Source organism: Octopus sinensis, linkage group LG14 (genome assembly GCF_006345805.1).
Source record: "Octopus sinensis linkage group LG14, ASM634580v1, whole genome shotgun sequence".
NCBI classification, from domain to species: domain Eukaryota; kingdom Metazoa; phylum Mollusca; class Cephalopoda; order Octopoda; family Octopodidae; genus Octopus; species Octopus sinensis.
In genome coordinates this window covers 15,838,737-15,859,467 of record NC_043010.1, presented here as the reverse complement: position 1 = coordinate 15,859,467, position 20,731 = coordinate 15,838,737, and the positions used below count along the sequence as shown (strand labels likewise).

The window sequence follows — 20,731 nt, the reverse complement described above, 5'->3', positions numbered from 1 at the left end:
TACAAGAAGAGAAATAGCAAAGCAGATTATATATATATAAATAAACAGATATTGTGAAGCTTGACATGCACAAAAGAACAATGACATGTGGGAATGTTAGAAACAGTTCTTGCATGCAATGCAGTGGAACAAAGCTACCAACCCAATACTTCCATCGCCCAATATTTGTAGACACAAAATCCAATAAAATTAGCAGAAACATAGAAAAAAAAAATGCAAAGCTCATTTCAATAATATCCTATCTTTTTCTCTCCCCTACCTGCTCCTTAATGTCCTTGAGTTAAAAATAAGTTTGAAGCTTGCAGACTACAATACTTAATCCTTTCGTTACCAACCTGGCTGAAACCGGCTCTGGCTCTGAGTACAAATGCTTTGTTTTCATAAGTTCTGAATTAAAATCTTCCACTAAACCTTAGTCACAATTTATGTTCCTAATACTAGCTGAATGGTAACTAAGTTATTTTACTAAATTCTTTGTTATATTTAAAGTAATTGAAAGAAACACAGAACATCTCAAAATAAATACAGTAACGAAAGGGTTAAGGAATTGTTAGATCTGAAATAACTTTTCCAACACTTGGAAGAAATTTCGTGATAAATGTGAGAGCCAATCATAAGTCCATATGTGAGAAGGTTGACTTTCAAATGACCCCAAAAAAAAAATCAGAATACAGAAATCTTGAAAGATGGGAAATTAAGAAAAGCAAACACCGTAATACTGAAAAATCAAAAATACCAAATTCTGAAGTATTTTAGGGAAAAATGATATAGAAAATGGTCTTAAAAGACACTTATTGATGGTTTTAAAACTGTGTTTATCTAGGAAAGATCTAACACTAACACATTTGCAAGAAACTATACTCACTCACATATCGAGCTGGCAGAAACGTTAGCACGCTGGGCAAAATGCGTAGCCGTATTTCGTCTGTTGTTATGTTGTGATTTCAAATTCCACCGAGGTCTACTTTACCTTTCATCCTTTCGGGGTCGATAAATTAAGTACCAGTTACACACTGGGCTCAATGTAATCGACTTAATACCTATGTCTGTCCCCTCTATGTTTAGCCCCTTGTGGGTAATAAAGAAATATGTATTTGTTATCCTGACACACTCCTCATCCTCATCCAATGTCTATTTTTCCATGGTAACATGGGTGGAATAGCTTTACTGAAAACTGGTAAGTCGGGGAGTTGCACCAGGTTCCAGTCTGATCTGGCATGGTTTCTACACCTGGATGTCTTTCTTAATACCAATCACTCCAAGAGTGTAGTGGGTGCCAGTTACCAAACACCGGCACCAGCCATGACTACAATCTCACTCGGCTTGACAGGTCTTCTCAAGCATGGTATATTGCCAAAGGTCTCGGTCCCTTGTCACTGCCTTCGTGAAGCCCAAAGTTCAAAGGGTGTTTTTTACATGCCACCGGCATGGGTGCCACTTATGCGACACTGGCATCAGCCACAACTTCAATTTCACTTGGTTTGATGGGTCTTCTCAAGCACAACATATTGCCGAATGTTCAAAAGGTGCTTTTTACATGCAACTGGTATGGGTGCCATGACTATGATTTCATTTGGCTTGCCGGGTCTTCTCAAGCACAGCACATCGCTAAAGATCTCAGTCACTAGTTGTTGCCTCTGTTCAAACCGAAAAGATCCTCTTTTTGTTTAGATTTCAATGATGTGATTGTTTATTTTTAGAAATGACATTACAGAATAGGTATGAGAGGCTGAATACGGCCAATCCCAACACAAAATGGGTAGAATATTTGGGTGAGATATGCCCGGTTTAAATGCTAAAGGGTTAAGGTGGTTGGTGCTGCTATAAATATCACAGCCAGAATTGGCAAATCATAGAGGAATCATATTCCAACACGACAACGCTAGACCACACATGTCTTTGCTGACTACTGAAAAATTATTGAAGCTTGGTTGGCAAGTAATGTCATATCCACTGTAAAGCCCTGGCCCTGCACCATTAGATTCCATTTATTTTGAAGTTTGCAAAAAATTCTTTGAATGGTAAAACTTTCAATAATAATGTTGACCTGAAATTGCTCTTGCTTCAAAGATCATGTTTCACCACCTTGTCCCATGTCCTCCTGGGTCTATCACTACCACACGTTCCCTTCACAGTTAGAGCTTAGCACTTCTTTACACAGCTGTCCTTGTCCATATGCATCACATGGCCATACCAGCGCAGTCGTCTCTCTTGCACATCACATCTGATGCCTCTTATACCCAACTTTTCTCTCAAGACGCTTATACAATGTTGGGCATGCACACTGACATTGCACATCCAGCAAAGCATACTAGCTTCGTTTCTTTCAAGCCTTCACATGTCCTTAGTGGTCACAGTCCATGTTTCACAATCGTGTAGCATAGCTGTTCTCTCACAGGCATCATACAATTTGCCTTCCACTCTGAGAGAGAGGCCCTTTGCTATCAACATAATGTAATAAAAAAATGTAACTACGCTATATATTACTCAAATAGCACTCTTTTAAAACTGTCAATAAATGTCTTTTAAGATTCATTTTCCTTATTATTTTGCAATAAAGAATTTCAAAATTCAGAGTTTGAATTTTTCAACATCATGCCATTCAATAATCTGATTTTACAATCTTTCAGGTTTTTAGTATTCGGAATTTTCAGTCATTTTAGCCTTTTCATATTTGGTTTTCTAACATTCAACCTTATGACTCAAACCTGATGAGTATTGTATGTATTATCAGCAGGTTACAAATTGGACACTGAACATCTGTTTGCAATAGTAGTCAATCAGCAGCAGCAGCAGAGCCATCAAGAACTAAAATTGTGCTTACAGATCTACAGGATCTTTTCGGTTTGAACGGCAGTTTTTAACATAATTTCTAGGTAACTAAAAAATTTTAAACTTCGTATACTGGTAGAATGTGTTTATAAAACATCTTTTTCTCTTGGCTTTATTGAGAAAATTCTAGAGTTTGTAAGATATTTGTTGTTTTTTTCTTCTTCAATTTCTGCAATTTCAACCAATCAATGATGTCCATTGAGGTAAAAAAAAAAACATTCTGTGCCGTATGAATATGTCCCTCGTTTAAGAAACAGATTGGGTTTATTTACATTTGTGAAGAAAAAAAGATACCCTTCCCCTTAACCTAACCAACCCTAACTAACCCTAACCCTAAAACAGATTGAAATGCAATAGATTGATTCTAGGGTCATAATTATGGGCGACAATTTCATATGACACCGCTAGAAAAAACTGCCATTCAAACCGAAAAGATCCAATCTACTTAGTGGCTATAAATCTCTTTCAAAAGAAATCTATATGTTGGGTATCACACTGAAGTTAGAAATACTATATAGAGTATCAGCATGAAGCTAAAATGTAGCACGCAAAAGTGTGAGCAATACAGTAGTGATCCGAAAGACTATGGGTGTAGATGAAGTAAATCTGGCAATGTAAATTAAGTTAAAACCTGCTAACACACCCTACAGATTACACAGATTACACTAGTTCAAACATGGTCAGTGGTTTTTTTCATTGCTGATTCAAACCTGCCCAAGCAGAAGCTTGCACCAGACTTCTGTAACTGTTTTGACAAGGTTTTTACAGCTGGATGCCCTTCCTAACACCAGCCACTTAGCAGAGTGGACTTAGTGTATTTTACATAGCACTAGTACAGGCGAGGTCAGTTTTGACAGACTTTTACAGCTGGATGCCCTTCCAAATGCCAACCACTTTACAGTGTGAACTGGGTGCTTTTAAGTGGCACCTGCACTGTCAGGGTCACCAAGTATTATTTTCCTTCTTTGGCCATTTTGTTAGGATGCCCTTCCTAACTCCTCTACGTCTATGCATATATACAAACATACACTATAATGTGTTTATATAATTATCTATTTCCCAAAGAAATATTATATGCCTGAATTTTTCCTTTCTGCCAAGTTACAGATACATATACACACATGTACATACATATATATACACACACACATACATGCGACACTAAATCAGTTCAACAAAACAAATGCACACCTAAAGACGCAAACAGGTTGAACCTCACAATGGCTTGAGATGGCGATTTGAATCTGACGGTCAATAGTTTTATGTGATGGTTATTTGACTAGTTGTGGTACCCCATATTATTTATGTTCACCACCCTTGACTTTACCATTCGGATTATTCTGCCCATTGTAATGCTTATTTATTTGCATTTCTTTGAATTACACATGCATTACCTTTTTGGGATCTTTTCGGTTTGAACGGCAGTTTTTAACATAATTTCTAGGTAACTAAAAAATTTGAAACATCGTATACTGGTAGAATGTGTTTATAAAACATCTTTTTCTCTTGGCTTTATTGAGAAAATTCTAGAGTTTGTAAGATATTTGTTGTTTTTTTTTCTTCCATTTCTGCAATTTCAACCAATCAATGACATCTATTGAGGTAAAAAAAACATTCTATGCCGTATGAATATGTCCCTTGTTTAAGAAACAGATTGGGTTTATTTACATTTGTGAAGAAAAAAAGATACCCTTCCCCCACCCCTAATCCTAAAATAGATTGAAATGCAATAGATCGATACTAGGGTCATAATTATGGGTGACAATTTCATATGACACCGCTAGAAAAAACTGCCGTTCAAACCGAAAAGATCCTCTTTTTGTTTAGATTTCAATGATGTGATTGTTTATTTTTAGAAATGACATTACAGGATAGGTATGAGAGGCTGAATACGGCCAATCCCAACACAAAATGGGTAGAATATTTGGGCGAGATATGGCCAGTTTAAATGCTGAAGGGTTAAGGTGGTTGGTGCTGCTATAAATATTACAGCCAGAATTGGCAAATCGTAGAGGAATCATATTCCAACATGACAACGCTAGACCACACATGACTTTGCTGACTAGTGAAAAATTATTGGAGCTTGGTTGGCAAGTAATGTCATATCCACTGTAAAGCCCTGGCCTTGCACCATCAGATTCCATTTATTTTGAAGTTTGCAAAAAATTCTTTGAATGGTAAAACTTTCAATAATAATGTTGACCTGAAATTGCTCTTGCTTCTGTTTTTTGGCTGATAAGGATTAGAAGTTCTATGAGTATGGAATCATGAAGTTGCCAGAAAGACGGCAAAAAGTCACTGAACAAAATGGAAAATATCATTGGTTAAAGTTCATTCTTTGTATGAAAAACAAATGACTAGTACTTCACACTAAAAAACCGAAAGTACTTTCTTGCCAACCCAATAGTTTTGTGATGATGGTCGGATCATTTCTGTACAAACAGTCTTTGAATGAATAACTTAAAATATTTCAAGAACACTGTTAGTTTCAGACATCACAGATGATGTCCGGGAGACCTCAAAAGATAACCCAGATTCACATCAACTAGATACTACTTGACTTTTATTTAGATTCTAAGTAAAAACAAATACATTTTGAAAGTAAATTCACAGTAAAAGTTAAGTTAAATGAATGGTTTCTGCTTTTCTTAATTTTTGCATAGTTTTTAAGTCTTGGTAAGCCAACAGCTTTTGTTCATCTGCTTCAGTATGCAGTAAAGTCATGCTATAAAGCAGATCAGTAAGCTTGAAACCAAGTTATACTATTGTAACATTGTGACTGGTTTGAGTAATACAGTACAATGTTTGTATTATTTTGCCATTGTTTAACCTTAAGCTTTGCTGGTTCAGCAAATCTGCTGCTCCAACACCTGTCTAGTCCCAGGCTTGCCGGATAAGTGTGATTCAACCTATGTGCTCTTATGAACGTTACAAATAACAGAAGGACTCCACAACATAAATATCAATAACTAGATGGTCATATGCTGTGTGTGTGTGTGCGCGCGCATGTGTGTGTGTGTGTGTGTGTGAGTGAGTGAGAGTGTGTGTGTGTATGTATGTGAGAGTGTGTGTGAGTGAGTGAGTGAGTGTGAGAGTGTGTGTATGTGAGAGTGAGTGTTCGTGTGTGTGTGTGTGAGTGAGTGAGAGTGAGTGAGTGAGTGTGTGTATGTGAGAGTGAATGAGTGTTTGTGTGTGTGTGTGTGTGAGTGAGAGTGTGTGTATGTGAGAGAGTGTGTGTGTATGTGAGAGTGAGTGAATGTTTGTGTGTGTGTGCATGTGTGTTTGTGTGAGTGAGCGAGCGAGTGAGTGAGAGTGTTTGTGTGAGTTAAATGTACTCTGTCACATTTAAAATGCAGTCACTTATCTCAATAAACTTATTTGTCAAAGCTATTATGCATAACTTACGTTGGACAGTGGCTGAATAATTTTTACAAAGCCTTTTGGGAAGATTCCACTGAAGCCATTACAGGTACCATATAACCAACTGCTATCTACCCAGGTAAGTAATCTCACACGATCACCTTTCTGTATATTCAGTAATAGAAAAGAAAGCAAAGTTTGGAAATGGGGGGGTAAAAGAATTAGCATGAAGGAAGAGAAGAAATTTGGCAGGAAATGATCACTGCTGATATGCAAGAATTTTGCAGCAATCAGATAATGAGCAAGGGTTTGAAACAGAAGCATACCAAATGCTAAAACTTAAAGAATCTTAAAGACAGAAATTAAAAAGAAAATTTTTAAGGTTTCAAATTAAAAATAAATTTTTCAAGTTTTATATACTTTATAGTACATGCCAATATAAAATTCCATATCTGTATATTACAATTTACACAACAATATTGCATATTATATCCAACAATTTCTAGTTTGTTATATTAGGTAACTAGTAGTTACAGTCCAATGATTCTCATGGTCTTTTAAGTACTTCAGAAGATTCAGTCATCCAGTTGTAGCCGTTCGCTTGAGTAGCGTCCCATTACCTTCTTCAAGCCAACAGGATTTGAACTTATTTACTGCAAACTAATGACACATCCTTGTTCTTGTGATGAATTACACCACATTGAACAATGTAAACTTGATCACATGGAGTTTAAGCGTTTAGGATTTAGGCAGAGCACATAGTGGTGGAAGGGTTAACACTCTAATCAATCAGCTAATTCATTAACCAAATTCCCATTACCTTTATCCTAAAAATCTTATTACTATTAAGGTGCCGTGCCGGTGGCATGTAAAAAGCACCATCCGAATGTGGCCGATGCCAGCACGGCCTTGACTGGCTTCTGTGCCCGTGGCACATAAATAGCACCAATCTGATCGTGGCCGTTGCCAGCCTCGCCTGGCATGTAAAAAGCACCCACTACACTCATGGAGTGGTAGGCATTAGGAAGGGCATCCAGCTGTAGAAACTCTGGCAGATCAGACTGGAGCTTGGTGCAGCCTTCTGGCTTCCCAGATCCCTGGTTGAACCGTCCAACCCATCCTAGCATGGAGAACGGACGTTAAACGATGATGATTATGAAGGTGGCAAGCTGGCAGAAAATGCAAACCAGAGAACATGCTTGGCATATTTTCATCCATCTTTATATTCTGAGTTCAATTTCTGCAAAGGTCAACTTTGCCTTTCATCCTTTCAGAATCGATAAAGTACCAGTCAAACATGGGTTGGTGTAATCAACTAGTCTGCTCCCCTATAATTTCTGGATTTGTGCTTATAGTAGAAAGGATCATTATTATTATTATTATTATCATTATTAAGTGAGAGAGCAGTGCATGCCATCAAAGTGACACTGGGGTAAAATATATGAAGCCCAGTATACCCATCATGACTACCCATCTGAGAAGGGTACACCAGGCACATGCATCACAACCATATATGCATGACATGGTGATCTCATATCAAGATAAACTGCGCATGACCTTGCAGGTGGGGCCCAGTTAGAATTTTCTTCTGGTCGAGTAACCCATCCCGCTCAAAAGGTCCCTGAATAAGGGTTGTTTAAGGATGTTGAAAGAACAACCCATGTTTCCAGAGGTGAATTATTCAAACCCCAAAGAATCCCCCTCGACACACGACTATGATGCTCCCCCACTACTTCTGCTCGTGATCAGAGATGCACATATCGTCAGCCACTAAAGGACATGCTCAACTGGTTATGGTCAAACAACTGACAAGCAAATCTGTGGTATTGAGCAGAATATTTGCTGTAGCCCATCTTTTATACCAAGACAAAACAATGTACATGATAACACTTCCAATCAGTTAAGATCAGAAGCCATGAGAGCCACTGCCTGGTACTGCATCAGAGCAAAGGTACTGTATCAGGGTAAATAAGTACTGCATCAGGATGTCGTCGTCATCATCATCATTATTATTATATGTTTGACTTTTGCTTTGTATTTGTACAAGTTGACTCCAAGTCTCACCCAGAAACTTAAAGAGATAAGTTTGAAATTCAAGGCAGTATTATGACTAAGGTACCATAGTTTTGGTTTTGTACAGAATATTGTTCTAGAGAGAGTCTGTCAAGTTTGTTTTAAAAGTAATTTGATAAGATGATAGTGTGATCTTAAGATGAGAGTAAAAGGTACTTTCAATAATGTTCTCAGATTAAAATATTTTTGGAATTACATAGACAATATTTTTCTTAGGATATGAGCAGTTCCCTCGAGCACTATTTTTTGAATTTCTTCCATTTTGGATTTCCTGGTATCTGAGATAGGGAAGATTCATCCCAATCTGTGATCATCCCAAGGGTGCCTATGACAACAGGTATGGTTCTAGCCTTCAGGTTTCACATCTTGTCAATTTCTATTTCAAGATCTTTATACTTGCTCAGTTTTTGGTAGGTCTTGACATATACATTTATGTCAATTGGGACAGTCATAGCGCTGAGGAGGCATGGTATTTGTCTGAAAGCTTCAGTATAATGTCTGGCCTATTTGCATCAATCTTTCTGTCAGTTTGAACAGTAAAGTTCCAAAGGAGTGGGATGCAATCATATTTTCAAGCATTGAGGGTGGTTTGTATTGCCACCTGTTTTTATCATGTGGCAGGTCCAGGCCCTTACAGATTACCCAGTGAATATACTGAACTTCTCTATCACGCCTGTTGAGATACTCTGTGGGTGCAAGAAGGCTGTACATGGAGACAATAAGATCAATGCTTTCTGCTTGTTGTTTACATGTGCGACATGTTGGGTTACTGTCGTTCTTTAAGATGTTGGCCTGGTAGCTTTTTGTAGGTAGGTATTGATCCTGGGCTGCAATGATAAATCATTTCTGTCTCTGATTTTAAGCCAGCCACTTAGCAGAGTAGACTTAGTGTATTTTACATGGCACTAGCACAGGCGAGGTCAGTTTTGACATGATTTTTACAGCTTGATGCCCTTCCAAATGCCAACCACTTTACAGTGTGAACTGGGTGCTTTTAAGTGGCACCTGCACTGTCAGGGTCACCAAGTATTATTTTCCTTCTTTGGCCATTTTGTACGACTGTTTGTCCAAATTCTTTTATCAGTATATTTTTATTATTACAAATATAATTTTTGTATAATCATTTTCAAAATTATATATTATTATGAAGTTTGTTATTTATGTTGGTGTTTTGTGTATTTTGTCTACTACTGTACCCTAATTTAAAAATGTATGTTACCCTAGTTGTCAAAAATTAAAAGGACATTTTTATCTCTCCTCATCATAAATATAGTAAGTACTTATCAAACTGCATCTACAGTATGATTTCAATATAAGTTGGTTTTACTTATTTCCTGAGAAAGGCATGAATGACAAATGTTTCAATTTTTCTCCTTATAATTCTTAAAAACTTGTGTTTCATAAAAGTTTAAAATAAATTAGAATGAAAAATCATCATCATTATTTATGTCTAATGAGAAATACGAGAAATCATTATTACAAATAAAGACATACTTACCTTTAGAGATAATTCATCCGGTTCTTGAGCTTCAAAATTAAATTCTGCAACTGCACAAGGTTCTGTTACCTTCATCCTAGCAGTGTCAGCAATGCTAGATTTCTGTTTACCTATAGGATTTTAGCAGATGTCATTAATATGATTATCACACTACTTTTCTTAACTAGTTAACCTTAAGTTCTCTTTCAAAGTGAATTGACAGAAATGTCCGGATCTTTTCGGTTTGAATGGCAGGTTTTTTCTAGCGGTGTCATATGAAATTGTCACTCATAATTATGAACCTAGAATCGATCTATTGCATTTCAATCTGTTTTAGGGGTGGGGGGAAGGGTATCTTTTTTTCTTCAAAAATGTAAATAAACCCAATCTGTTTCTTAAACATATTCATACAGCACAGAATGTTTTTTTTACCTCAATTGACGTCATTGATTGGTTGAAATTGCAGAAATTGAAGAAGAAGAAAAAAACAACAAATATCTTACAACTATAGAATTTTCTCAATAAAGCCAAGAGAAAAAGATGTTTTATAAACACATTCTACCAGTATACGAAGTTTAAAATTTTTTAGTTACCTAGAAATTATGTTAAAAACTGCTGTTCAAACCGAAAAGATCCAAATGTCCTAACAAAGATTGTTTATAACTGAGCTAATGTCATATTCCTAACCCCTTTAAACCAACTTAACAATAACACTATGCTGCAACCCAACAAACCTTTTGCTACTGATACACTTATCTGGTAAAACATCGTCTCTAAGCAGTTGATGTCAAAACACAAAGTTGTAATAGGCTTCCTTTAGCTATTAGACCAGTGGTTCCCAAACTTTTTAGAGTCGCGACCCACTATTTATCACACCAGTTTATGACGACCCACTTAACTCTACTGAGTGACCCACTATTTATCACACCAGTTTATGACGACCCACTTAACTCTACTGAGTGACCCACTATTTATCACACCAGTTTATGACGATCCACTTAACTCTACTGAGTAAAAACATTAATGAAATTAACAAATTTATTTCAGATTACAACTTCAGTGAGGCCTGTAAGAAGGATGAGCCTGTTTCTTGCTACGCTCAATAATAGAATTAACATCGGGTTCAATGCGTGATAGTTTCAGGCGTAAAGAATTTGAGAGCTGCAGTTTATTTCGATATTTGCTTTTAATCCCATCATCATCATCATTGTTCGACCGTGGTCGAGACAATGGAATTTACTATGTTACGCCAGACTTCATGGTCCATCATAGCATTACGGAGGTCCTGTTGCTGGATGCCTGTATCCCTGGAGATTACATCAGGGTAGGAGAGTGTGCGCCCTCTGGTATTGCGAGTAGATGGCTTCCAGAGGAGAAGAGTAGAAATTACTTCTTTTTCAGCTCTACGACAATGACCAGCAAACTGGACTCTCCTACCATTCACAAGAGATGACACAGGTGGTAGTTTCCCATATATTTGCATTTTGGTTGGATGGCGCTTCCACGAGAGATTTTGAGTTCTCATAAGGAGGCGAGTGTAGGTTCCATCCAACCGCCTCTCAAGCTTCTTTGATAACGTCCAGGTTTCTGAGCCATATAGTAGAATTGGTTCGACTGTGGCTTTGAATATTTCAAGGTTGAAGTCTCTACTTAGATTTGATGACCAGATCTTATGCATGTCATTAATCCCAACCCTTGCTGAAAATCCAGCTTCACAAATATAAGATGATGTGAAAGGGAGAAGTACTTTTAATGCTTCGGTGGAAATGATTGGGTACAAGGTTTGAAGGGACGCCCAGAACTGTACCAATTTTTGGGTGTTAAAAGTCATTTTCAAAGAAGAGTCTTCAGATAAATCGATAAGTTTCTCATCAGCTTTTGTTGATATTCCAGTCGTCAAAGTCAGGCTGAAAGGGGTTCATAATCCATCTTTTCGGTTGCATAGTATTCATCTCTTTACGAAAATAAACTTCAAAACTTTCATTTAACTTATTCAAGTGTTCAGATATCTCAATGATTATACCATCATCAACTTTTGCTTTATTCTCCATTATAAAAGTTTCAAATGTTTCAAAACAGTCATAATTTCGGTTGTTAATAGATAGACAGCAGTTAATCGAAGCTAATGTGTAATTTTATAACTTTTTGCGACCCACTAAGATTCCGTTCGCGACCCACAGATGGGTCGCAACTCATAGTTTGGGAACCACTGTATTAGACACTTTCTGAAACAACTAAAATGTTACCTGTAGATAAAGAACAAATGAGTCTTACTGAAAACATTAAATTGGTGCCTTGCATACAACAGGTAAAGTGTTGCTTGCATATCTTAATATCATGCTTCCAAGTCTATTTAATACATTACTTCTTTATTTTAATAACCTATAATCTCGTTACGTTCTGAGTTCAAATTCTGCCGAGGTTGACTTTGCCTTTCATCCTTTAAGGATTGATAAAGTAAGTACCAGTCAAACATATTGGCAGTGACTCCTGATGAACTTAGGGTGTACATTAATTATGATACAAAGAAGGTAAAAGTTGAAATGGCTAACGCACCTACAACTGACATTTTATCTGTCTGTGCAGAAACTTCTCCTGTGGCAACATTTGGAAGTTGAGTGTCTTGCTTCAAACTGGAATGAAAGTTAACAACGAATAAACAAACAAAAATAAAACAAAGTTCATTGATTATTGATGTGGTTGCATGAAAGTAAAGATATCAAACCCTGTACCATTATAATCTGATTTTGCTATGGTGCAGCAGAACACAAACATGTGACACTAAACATGTTAATAGTGAAAGATAAAATAGAGAGTAAGACATCAGTGAAAGCCTTTGTCTGTCTGTTTTTCCCATGCTAGCATGGGTTAGATATTTATTGAGACCTTATTTTATGGCTAGATGCCTTTCTTGCTGCTAACCCTCGCTTGTTTCCAAGTAAGGAATCACTTCATGTGTCCTCAAAGGTAGATATTCAACAAGAAGATGATTTATTGACAGGTGAAATGATAATGCCAACAGCAACAGCTTTGCGTGTAGACTATGGCATATGTTTATCGACAATAAAATACCATAGTACTTACTTACCATGTAAATTTTATCCAAAATAGAATTTAAGTCCTGTACCACAAGCAAAAAAGATTTGTTATATTGTATCAATACTACTCAAAATGTAACACTACATCTCCTCATAGCATTTCATTCAAAAGAAAGGAATGCTACAAGAAATAGGTTATTTTGTTAATTAGTAGAGCTGGTTATCAAAGACAAGAGTGACAACTAAATGAACATGATGTAACCAGTATTTGCACAGTATGTCATAGGTATTTATTTGATTGTGACTACTGACTGAAAAGCCAATTAAAACCTTTAGTGTCATTTGAAATAATGATGATAAGCTATACAAACTTTCATTACTTCAACAGTGTAGATTGTCTCCTGACCACATTGCTATTGATGAGCCTTAAACATCACGAATGTTGCTTGTACAAACCTTACTATTCGGTCATGTTTCTATGTATTATAACTACAGGCAACATAAGCAAGCACAATATTTCAGATTCACTGATCATCATCATCATCATCATCGTTTAACGTCCGTTCTCCATGCTAGCATGGGTTGGACAGTTCGACCGGGGTTCTGGGAAGCCAGAAGGCTGCACCAGGCTCCAGTCTGATCTCGCAGTGTTTCTACAAGCTGGATGCCCTTCCTAATGCCAACCACTCCGTGAGTGTAGTGGGTGCTTTTTACGTACCACCGGCACAGGTGCCAGGCGAGGCTGGCAATGGCCACGATCAGATTGGTGCTTTTTATGTGCCACCAGCACGGAAGCCAGTCAAGGCGGTACTGGCATCAGTCACGTTTGGATGGGGCTTTTTACATGCCACCGGCCCAGGGATCACAACTACAGTTTCCATCGATTTTTGATGTTGGTGTACTTGACTCAATAGATCTCCTCAAGCACAGGGTCGAAACAATATTTCTCCTTATCCTTATCTAACATCTATATTCCATGCAGGCATGGGTTGGACGATTTGACAGGATCTGATATTATCCAAGGATTGCATCAAACTCCAATGTTTACTTTGGCATGGTTTTCTTTTTTATGGTTGGATGCCCTTCTTAACACCAACCACTTTACAATGTGGATTGAGTGCTTTGTTTGTGCCACCTGCACTATTGAGATTGCAATGCAGTTTGCAAGACTACCAATCCTGGGGGAGGTGGAGGGGGGTCAGTTTCATGCTAAGGGACCAAGGAATTACTATAAGGGGTGGATAGGACAGAGTAGGTTCCTGTAGAGGGATGCTTATGGCTACTCACATCTAGTAGGAGAAAAATAAATGGATAAAACTTCATTAGATGACATTTATGCCTCTTTGAGTGTCATTAGTGATGCAAATGAAGTGAAACTGAGAGAAAAAAAACCCCAGAAAGTAGACTATTTACAAGGATCTTGCTTGTACAAATTTCATCACCATAATAGTCAAGATAATATTAACTAGAATTCGGTAGTAGCAGCAACTACTTTTCATGTTTCGTTTTTGGATTTGGTTTGCAAGATTCTTTATATGAGTTCGTGTGTTGAAGCATATTCTGTTGTGCCTGGGGAGAGTCATTCTCTTTTAGTGCGTTTTTATTTAACACACTCACCGGTAAAATTTCCTAAAATTTTTGTTGCGTCTTGCAACCTTTTCAATAGTTTTGACTCTCTAGAGAGTCAAAACTATTGAAAAGGTTGCAAGATGCAACAAAAATTTTAGGAAATAAAAATAAGAAATAAGTGGAAATTTTACCAGTGAGTGTTTTAAATAATAAAGCACTAAAAGAGAATGACTCTCCCCAGACACAACAGAATATACTTTTCATGTATTTTAGACAAAAGCAAAACGCTCTTAATAATAATACAATCCATTCTAGTTTTCTTAACTTACCAAACAACCTGTTGACAGCTTTCTTACCTGGCTTTTACTGATGTGCAGCAGAGTGATGAAGGTAAAGAAGGTGGCCTCTGTGGTTTGGGTTTCAATTTGATCTTAATTTCTGGATCTATCGAGGGAGAGAACGACTTCTCAAAATCATCATATGTTAAAGAAAGCACAGTTGGGCAGGTAGCTTTATACTATCTAGAGTTTAGTGCTTCACTGCTCAGATAATATAAAAATAATTAATGCTAGTACTTATTATATTAAATGTTAATTCAATGGATTTATAATATCTATCCATTTTCATACACATATTCACGTATACACTTACCTAACTGGATATACCAAAACTCTTAGATAAATCATTGCAAACAATATCAAACAAAGCCTTCAGAATTAACAGAAATTCTCACAATATTCTTTCTTACCTTTCCCTGAATTCATTTTATTTGTATCTTGAACCACTTCAGAGGAACTTTCCACTGCTTGATTTGGTTTTACATCAAACAAACTCTCCACAGCTCTTTCATGCAAACCCTCTGCAATAACTGAAGAGCTATCCTCAACCTCAAGCGAGTTCTGCACAACATTATCTGTATGGTCAAGCATTTCTTGTACTGAGCTCTCCCCTTCTCGAGTTGAATCATCTGCTGTTGCTGTCACTGAGCTTTCCTCTATGTCTTCAGTAGAACCTTCCAATGAAGATTTCTCAAAACTACTCTTTAAGTCCTTTATCAGATTCACACTGCGAGTATTAAGGCTATTGGACATTTTGTTGTAAGGCAAAGATTGTTTAGTAATGGAATTTTCAATTTTGAGTTCTGCTTCAGTTAAGTCACCTGAGGTCGTAGAGTCAGCCGCATTTTCATTAGCATTTTCATCAACCAACTCAATTGTTTCCTGCGTCAAATTAGATTTTGAAGAAGAGAAATTGTTGTTAGCCATTTCATTAAAAGTCTCGTTTTGAATAACGTTTGTTAAGTTTTCATTCTCATCAGAACAAACAAGATTTTCCTGAGACGTGTTTATAACATCTGCAGTTTCACTTTGATTTGGTTGCATTTCTGTCGTTTTTATATTATCACAAATATTGGACGTGTCGTCCACAGGTTTAGGTGATTTTGGAGGAGATATCAATGAATTTGGAGCATGTTCAAATTGGTTGATCGAATCAAGTACCCCAGAAGATTCACTTTTAACATTTGTGTCTTCCAAATCTCCAGTTTCTTTTAACGCTACATTTGTGTTCTTGGAGTCTATTTCTGACGTTTTTGGAACGGGTGATGGTGGTGTGTCTAGTATTATTTCTTGTTTCTGAGGAGGAACTTTGGGTTTTGGAGGAGGTGCCACTGCTGGGCAGGTATGTTTTTGCAAAGGTTGTTTAGATAAATCTGAATTTGGTAGTGATTTTGGTCTTGGTGGCTCAGGTGGACGCCTCTTCTGAATATCTGACTTTGGATGCAATATTTTCTTATCATCTACGTAAACTTTATCGTCAAGATCTAAGAGAGATGTCTGAGAACCTTCATAGGATTTAGAAAGGTTTTCAATTGATGTCTTAAAAGAGTTGTGATATTTTTCAAAGGCATTACTACTGTTTTTGTTTCCTGAAGAGTCTCTATCTGATTTCTGTTGGGGGCTGTCATCTATCTCATCAGTTGTCTGTAATGGCTGTTGGTCATCTGCCTTTGTCATTTCTAATGGACTGCATGGTGGTCTTCCAGGAACTTTCTTTTTCTTTTGAGATCTTGTTGATTCTTCTGGATCCACATACCAAGTTGTTGGCCCTAACTGAGATTTATGGGGGGGCTTAGGTGGTGGCTTCTGGGGGTGCTTATGGGGCGGCTTCTGGGGTGGTTTGACTTGCTGTTCTGATTCAGGCGGTTGTTCAGTGTACCAGACTGCTGAAGGTTTCTCAGCTAAAAAAAAAAAAAGAAAGAGTACAAAATAGGGCATAACTACAGATTCCTGCCCCCACCCAACTTTGGATGATCATAACTTTCAGAAATTATGAATATATTTTAATGTAATTTTCTACGAATATGTGTTATATCATGTAGATTCCGAATATACAAAACGTTTGAGGGAAAGTGTTTTAGGAGGGACTGGGGTGTGAAATTGGTAATTAACAGTGCAGGTAGATACTCCAAAAGCATAGTACACCAAATAAAAACAAGGTGGAAAAAGTTTAGGAAACCATTAACTCTACTAAGGAGCAAAGGGAATCTATCTCTGAGTGAGTGAGGAGTAAATTGTAATTAGAAGGAAGGATTGTAAGGGGCTTATGTATGAAGCACGATTTTGCAAGGTGTGAAAACATGGGCATTAACCCTTTTGTTACTGTATTTATTTTGAGATGCTCTGTGTTTCTTTCAATTACTTTAAATATAACAAAGAATTTAGTAAAATAACTTAGTTATCATTCAGCTAGTGTTAGGAACATAAATTGTGACTAAGATTTGGTGGAAGATTTTAATTCAGAACTTATGAAAACAAGACATTTGTACTACAGAGTCAGAGCTGGTTTTAGCCAGGTTGGTAACAAAAGAGTTAAGAATTGTTTCTCTATTATATATTTTAACCCTTTTGTTACTGTATTTATTTTGAGATGCTCTGTGTTTCTTTCAATTACTTTAAATATAACAAAGAATTCAGTAAAATAACTTAGTTATCTTTCAGCTAGTGTTAGGAACATAAATTGTGACTAAGATTTGGTGGAAGATTTTAATTCAAAACTTATGGAAACAAGACATTTGTACTCAGAGCCAGAGCCGGTTTCAGCCAAGTTGGTAACGAAAGGGCTAAATGTGGAGGATGTTCAAACACTGGAAAGAAATGAGGTGAACATGTTCTAACAGCTGTGTAATGTTAGATCATATGAAAGACGGATCACAAATAAACTGGAAGTTAAACCCGATATAGGAGGAATCGGGTGAAGTGTGCAAAAGAGGAGAGTCCATTGGTATGGATAGATTGCGCACATGTAGTGAAATGGGCGTGGTTGTTGCTCAGCATGGAGCAGTTACTTTATGTGTTACCTGTAATTGTAGGTATGTCACATTTAACCCTTTCGTTACCAAAGCCGCCCAAAGCCGCCCGAAAAAAATTTTGGTTAATGTGACCAAACCGCCCAAAGCCGCCCGAATTTACCTATTCATATTTAAATGAGAATATCAGAGCAAATCTCTTTAGTACATTCGTGAAAACACGTATTATACTTCGTAAACAGTTCAACTACAGTTTTATACAATAATCGAAGTGTAATTTTAATTCCGTGAATTTTGAGAGATTTTTTTCCGAAATTTGTTCCTATTGTGTTTTCAAAATTTGTAATTCTGACAAAAAATGGATACGAATTTCATTATATCAAGCAGCAAGTCAGAATTCGAAGGATTTTCTACTGAAGACCTTCATAAATCTAACTCTATGACTGAAAAAAAAAAAGCACATGGTATTTGATAATGAATCTGATGTTTCATTTTCCGCAAGTGAAAACAGTGAATTCGAGAGCTCCGACAGCGATAAAGAAAACGAATTAGCACCTGAATGGAGTGAAAATTTAAAAACTGTTTCTTTCGGTGATTTTTCTGAAGAAACTGGACCAAGCCACAAACTTTCCCAGAGGAGTAAAGCCTTAGACTATTTCTTTTTACTTTTCGAATGAGCCCATTTGTGGTTTCCCATAACCTTAAATGAAATTAAGACTATTTTGCCGTAAATATTATTATGGATATCAGAAAGTTACCCAGAATAACAAATTCTATCGTAAAATTTTGTTGTATACCCAATTGAATATTAGCTAATAACCCATTTTCTATAGCGATGTTTGAACAAAATTTTAATTTTATATTTTGTTGAATTTACCTGTATCTACCTGCAATTAGAGTCACTTTGTGACAAAAATTATAGTATAGAATTGGTTGAGAATATTTCATTAAATTATCTTCCAAAAATCAGATTAATATATTGATAAATAAAAAAGTTATAGTTGTTTAATGAAACCAGACTAAATTTATGATTACGTTAGAAATTAATTGAAACACATAAGGGGTGTATTTTGGTCAGAAATATAGTAACGAATGGGTTAAGAAAATGGGCAGCCAAAAGCTGTGTTACTTCACTGCGTGGAGGATAACAGTTGGGGAAAGAAGTGCCAAGTAATGCAAATAGGAGGAACTTGTGGAAAAAGAGGCTAAGTATCACAAAGGATATAATGAAAGGATGCTACAACTGTGGAGATACTGTGCTAGAGAAAACTAGTCCAACCCATGACAGGCATGGAAAAATGGATATTTAAATGATGATGATTAATGTACTCTAAAGTGTAATAATGCAGCACGGCATGTTAATTGAATGTAGTATGATGTGATATATTGTGGTGTACTGATATGATGATGTTGTCTGCAGATGACCCTGATTGAGTAGACTTATATGGTGGTAAGGTGAATTTTATGTGGAGGAACATGGCCTAGTGGTTAGAGCAGCGGACACGTGGTCGAGGGATCGCGGGTTCGAATCTCAGACCGGGCGATGTGTATATTTATGAGCGAAAACACCTAAGCTCCACGCGGCTCCAGCAGAAGGTAATGGCGAACTTCTGCTGACTCTTTCACCACAACTTTCTCTCACTCTTTCCTCCTGCATCTTGCAGCTCACCTGCAACGGACTGGCGTCCCGTTCCAGGTGGGGAGCCTATATGCCAAGAAACCGGGAAACCGGCTCTTATGAGCCAAGCATGGCTCGAGAAGGAACAAACAAAAGGTGAATTTTGAAGGATATTTTGACAGCTATTTCTTAGCCAGTTGAGCAAACCTAATGTTCATCTTGCTAAGTGTCCCTTGCTGAATTGATCCTAGCTGTGCTGTGACAAAGTATGACATGGAACAAATCAGTATGACATGGAACAAATCAGTATGACATGGAACAAATCAGTATGACATGGTATATATGATACATTATAGAGTACAAAACACAATGTGATAGGCTTAGCTCTACCTGTTAATCCCAAAGTCTCAGAGATGCGTTTAGTGTAATCTTTGGTTGTTTGGAGCATCTCAGCAGCTTTTCGATTCTTCGCAGCTACAGGCTTTTTATCACTTGCCGGAGGTGAGGGTGTTGAGCCTTTTCTGGAAAAGAAGTTTTTTAAACGACTTGCACTATCTACTTTTGTCTCTGGCTCTTTTGTAGAGCCCTCATTTCCCTTTGTACCTGGAGATTTTGCAGATTCAGAAGACTTTGAAGGTTTCTTCATCCCTGGCTGTGGTTTGGCCGAGAGATCACTACTGCCATGCAAAGGTGCTGGAAAACTGGATTCATTTGTAGAAACAGGTTCTGCCTTTGGTATAGGTGGTGGTGGTCTGGGTAAAGGTCTCCTTAAAGAAGAATTCTTCAGAGTATTTCTGTTTGCAGGAAGAGGAGGACGTGAAGGTCTAGGTAAACTTTCTCGTTTACCAGAAGACAATCCAATTGGTTCTTCACTAGAACATACTGGATCTGACTTTTCAACAGGTCTAATAATTGTTGGACGTTTCCCACAGGATTTGCTTGAAACTGGATCTTCTAATGATGGCAATTGAAAATCACATAATTCTTCACTTGGCGACGTCCGGAAATTGTCATTGTTGTTCTCTGGTTTTGTGTCCAACTGCTGTTTTAGTCTTGGTGTTGGCACTGAAATGACAAATTTTTTCAAAATACATTAATATATAAAAGAGTATTGAAATTTGCTTGAAGTATTGCTTTATTTTGTAAAAATGAGATAAAAGTATGTAAAACCTTTGAGCTAGTGAGGAGTTAATCAAAACAAGTACAGTAATACCAGTGAATGAAAACAAAGATATTGTATTAGCTTACATTGGTTGTTTGATAATCTCAATAATATTTCAAGGTAAACCCCTTTTTCAAATAAAAGAAGGTAAATAATCAAAGAGGTTTCAGGTTCAAACCCACAGCACAACACCTTCGGCTAGTGTCTTCAACTAGAAGCCCCAGGCTGACCAAAGCATGCTGAGTACATTTGGCAATTGGAAACTGAAAAAAATCTATCATTTATATATATATAT

At 37.0% G+C, this 20,731-nt stretch overlaps 1 protein-coding gene across 9 annotated transcripts in view; it reads right to left on the bottom strand.

Annotated features, from left to right (window-relative positions):
* The window catches only part of LOC115219269 (probable serine/threonine-protein kinase nek3), a 102,035-nt gene that overhangs the window by 31,246 nt on the left and 50,058 nt on the right, over positions 1-20,731 (bottom strand). For 7 of the 9 annotated variants that reach the window (XR_005001808.1, XM_036508667.1, XM_036508666.1 and 4 more), the window contains exons 4-9: positions 19,665-20,339; positions 15,098-16,588; positions 14,706-14,793; positions 12,299-12,375; positions 9,764-9,873; positions 6,238-6,390 (exon numbers count right to left, since the gene is read on the bottom strand). Coding sequence is in view for 8 of the 9 variants with exons in the window: in XM_036508667.1 (XP_036364560.1) it covers positions 6,238-6,390; positions 9,764-9,873; positions 12,299-12,375; positions 14,706-14,793; positions 15,098-16,588; positions 19,665-20,339 (2,594 nt within the window). In the remaining variant the exon portion in view is untranslated. The remainder of the gene's footprint in view (positions 1-6,237; positions 6,391-9,763; positions 9,874-12,298; positions 12,376-14,705; positions 14,794-15,097; positions 16,589-19,664; positions 20,340-20,731) is intronic. The other 2 variants (XM_029789428.2, XM_029789430.2) reach the window with 2 other exon arrangements.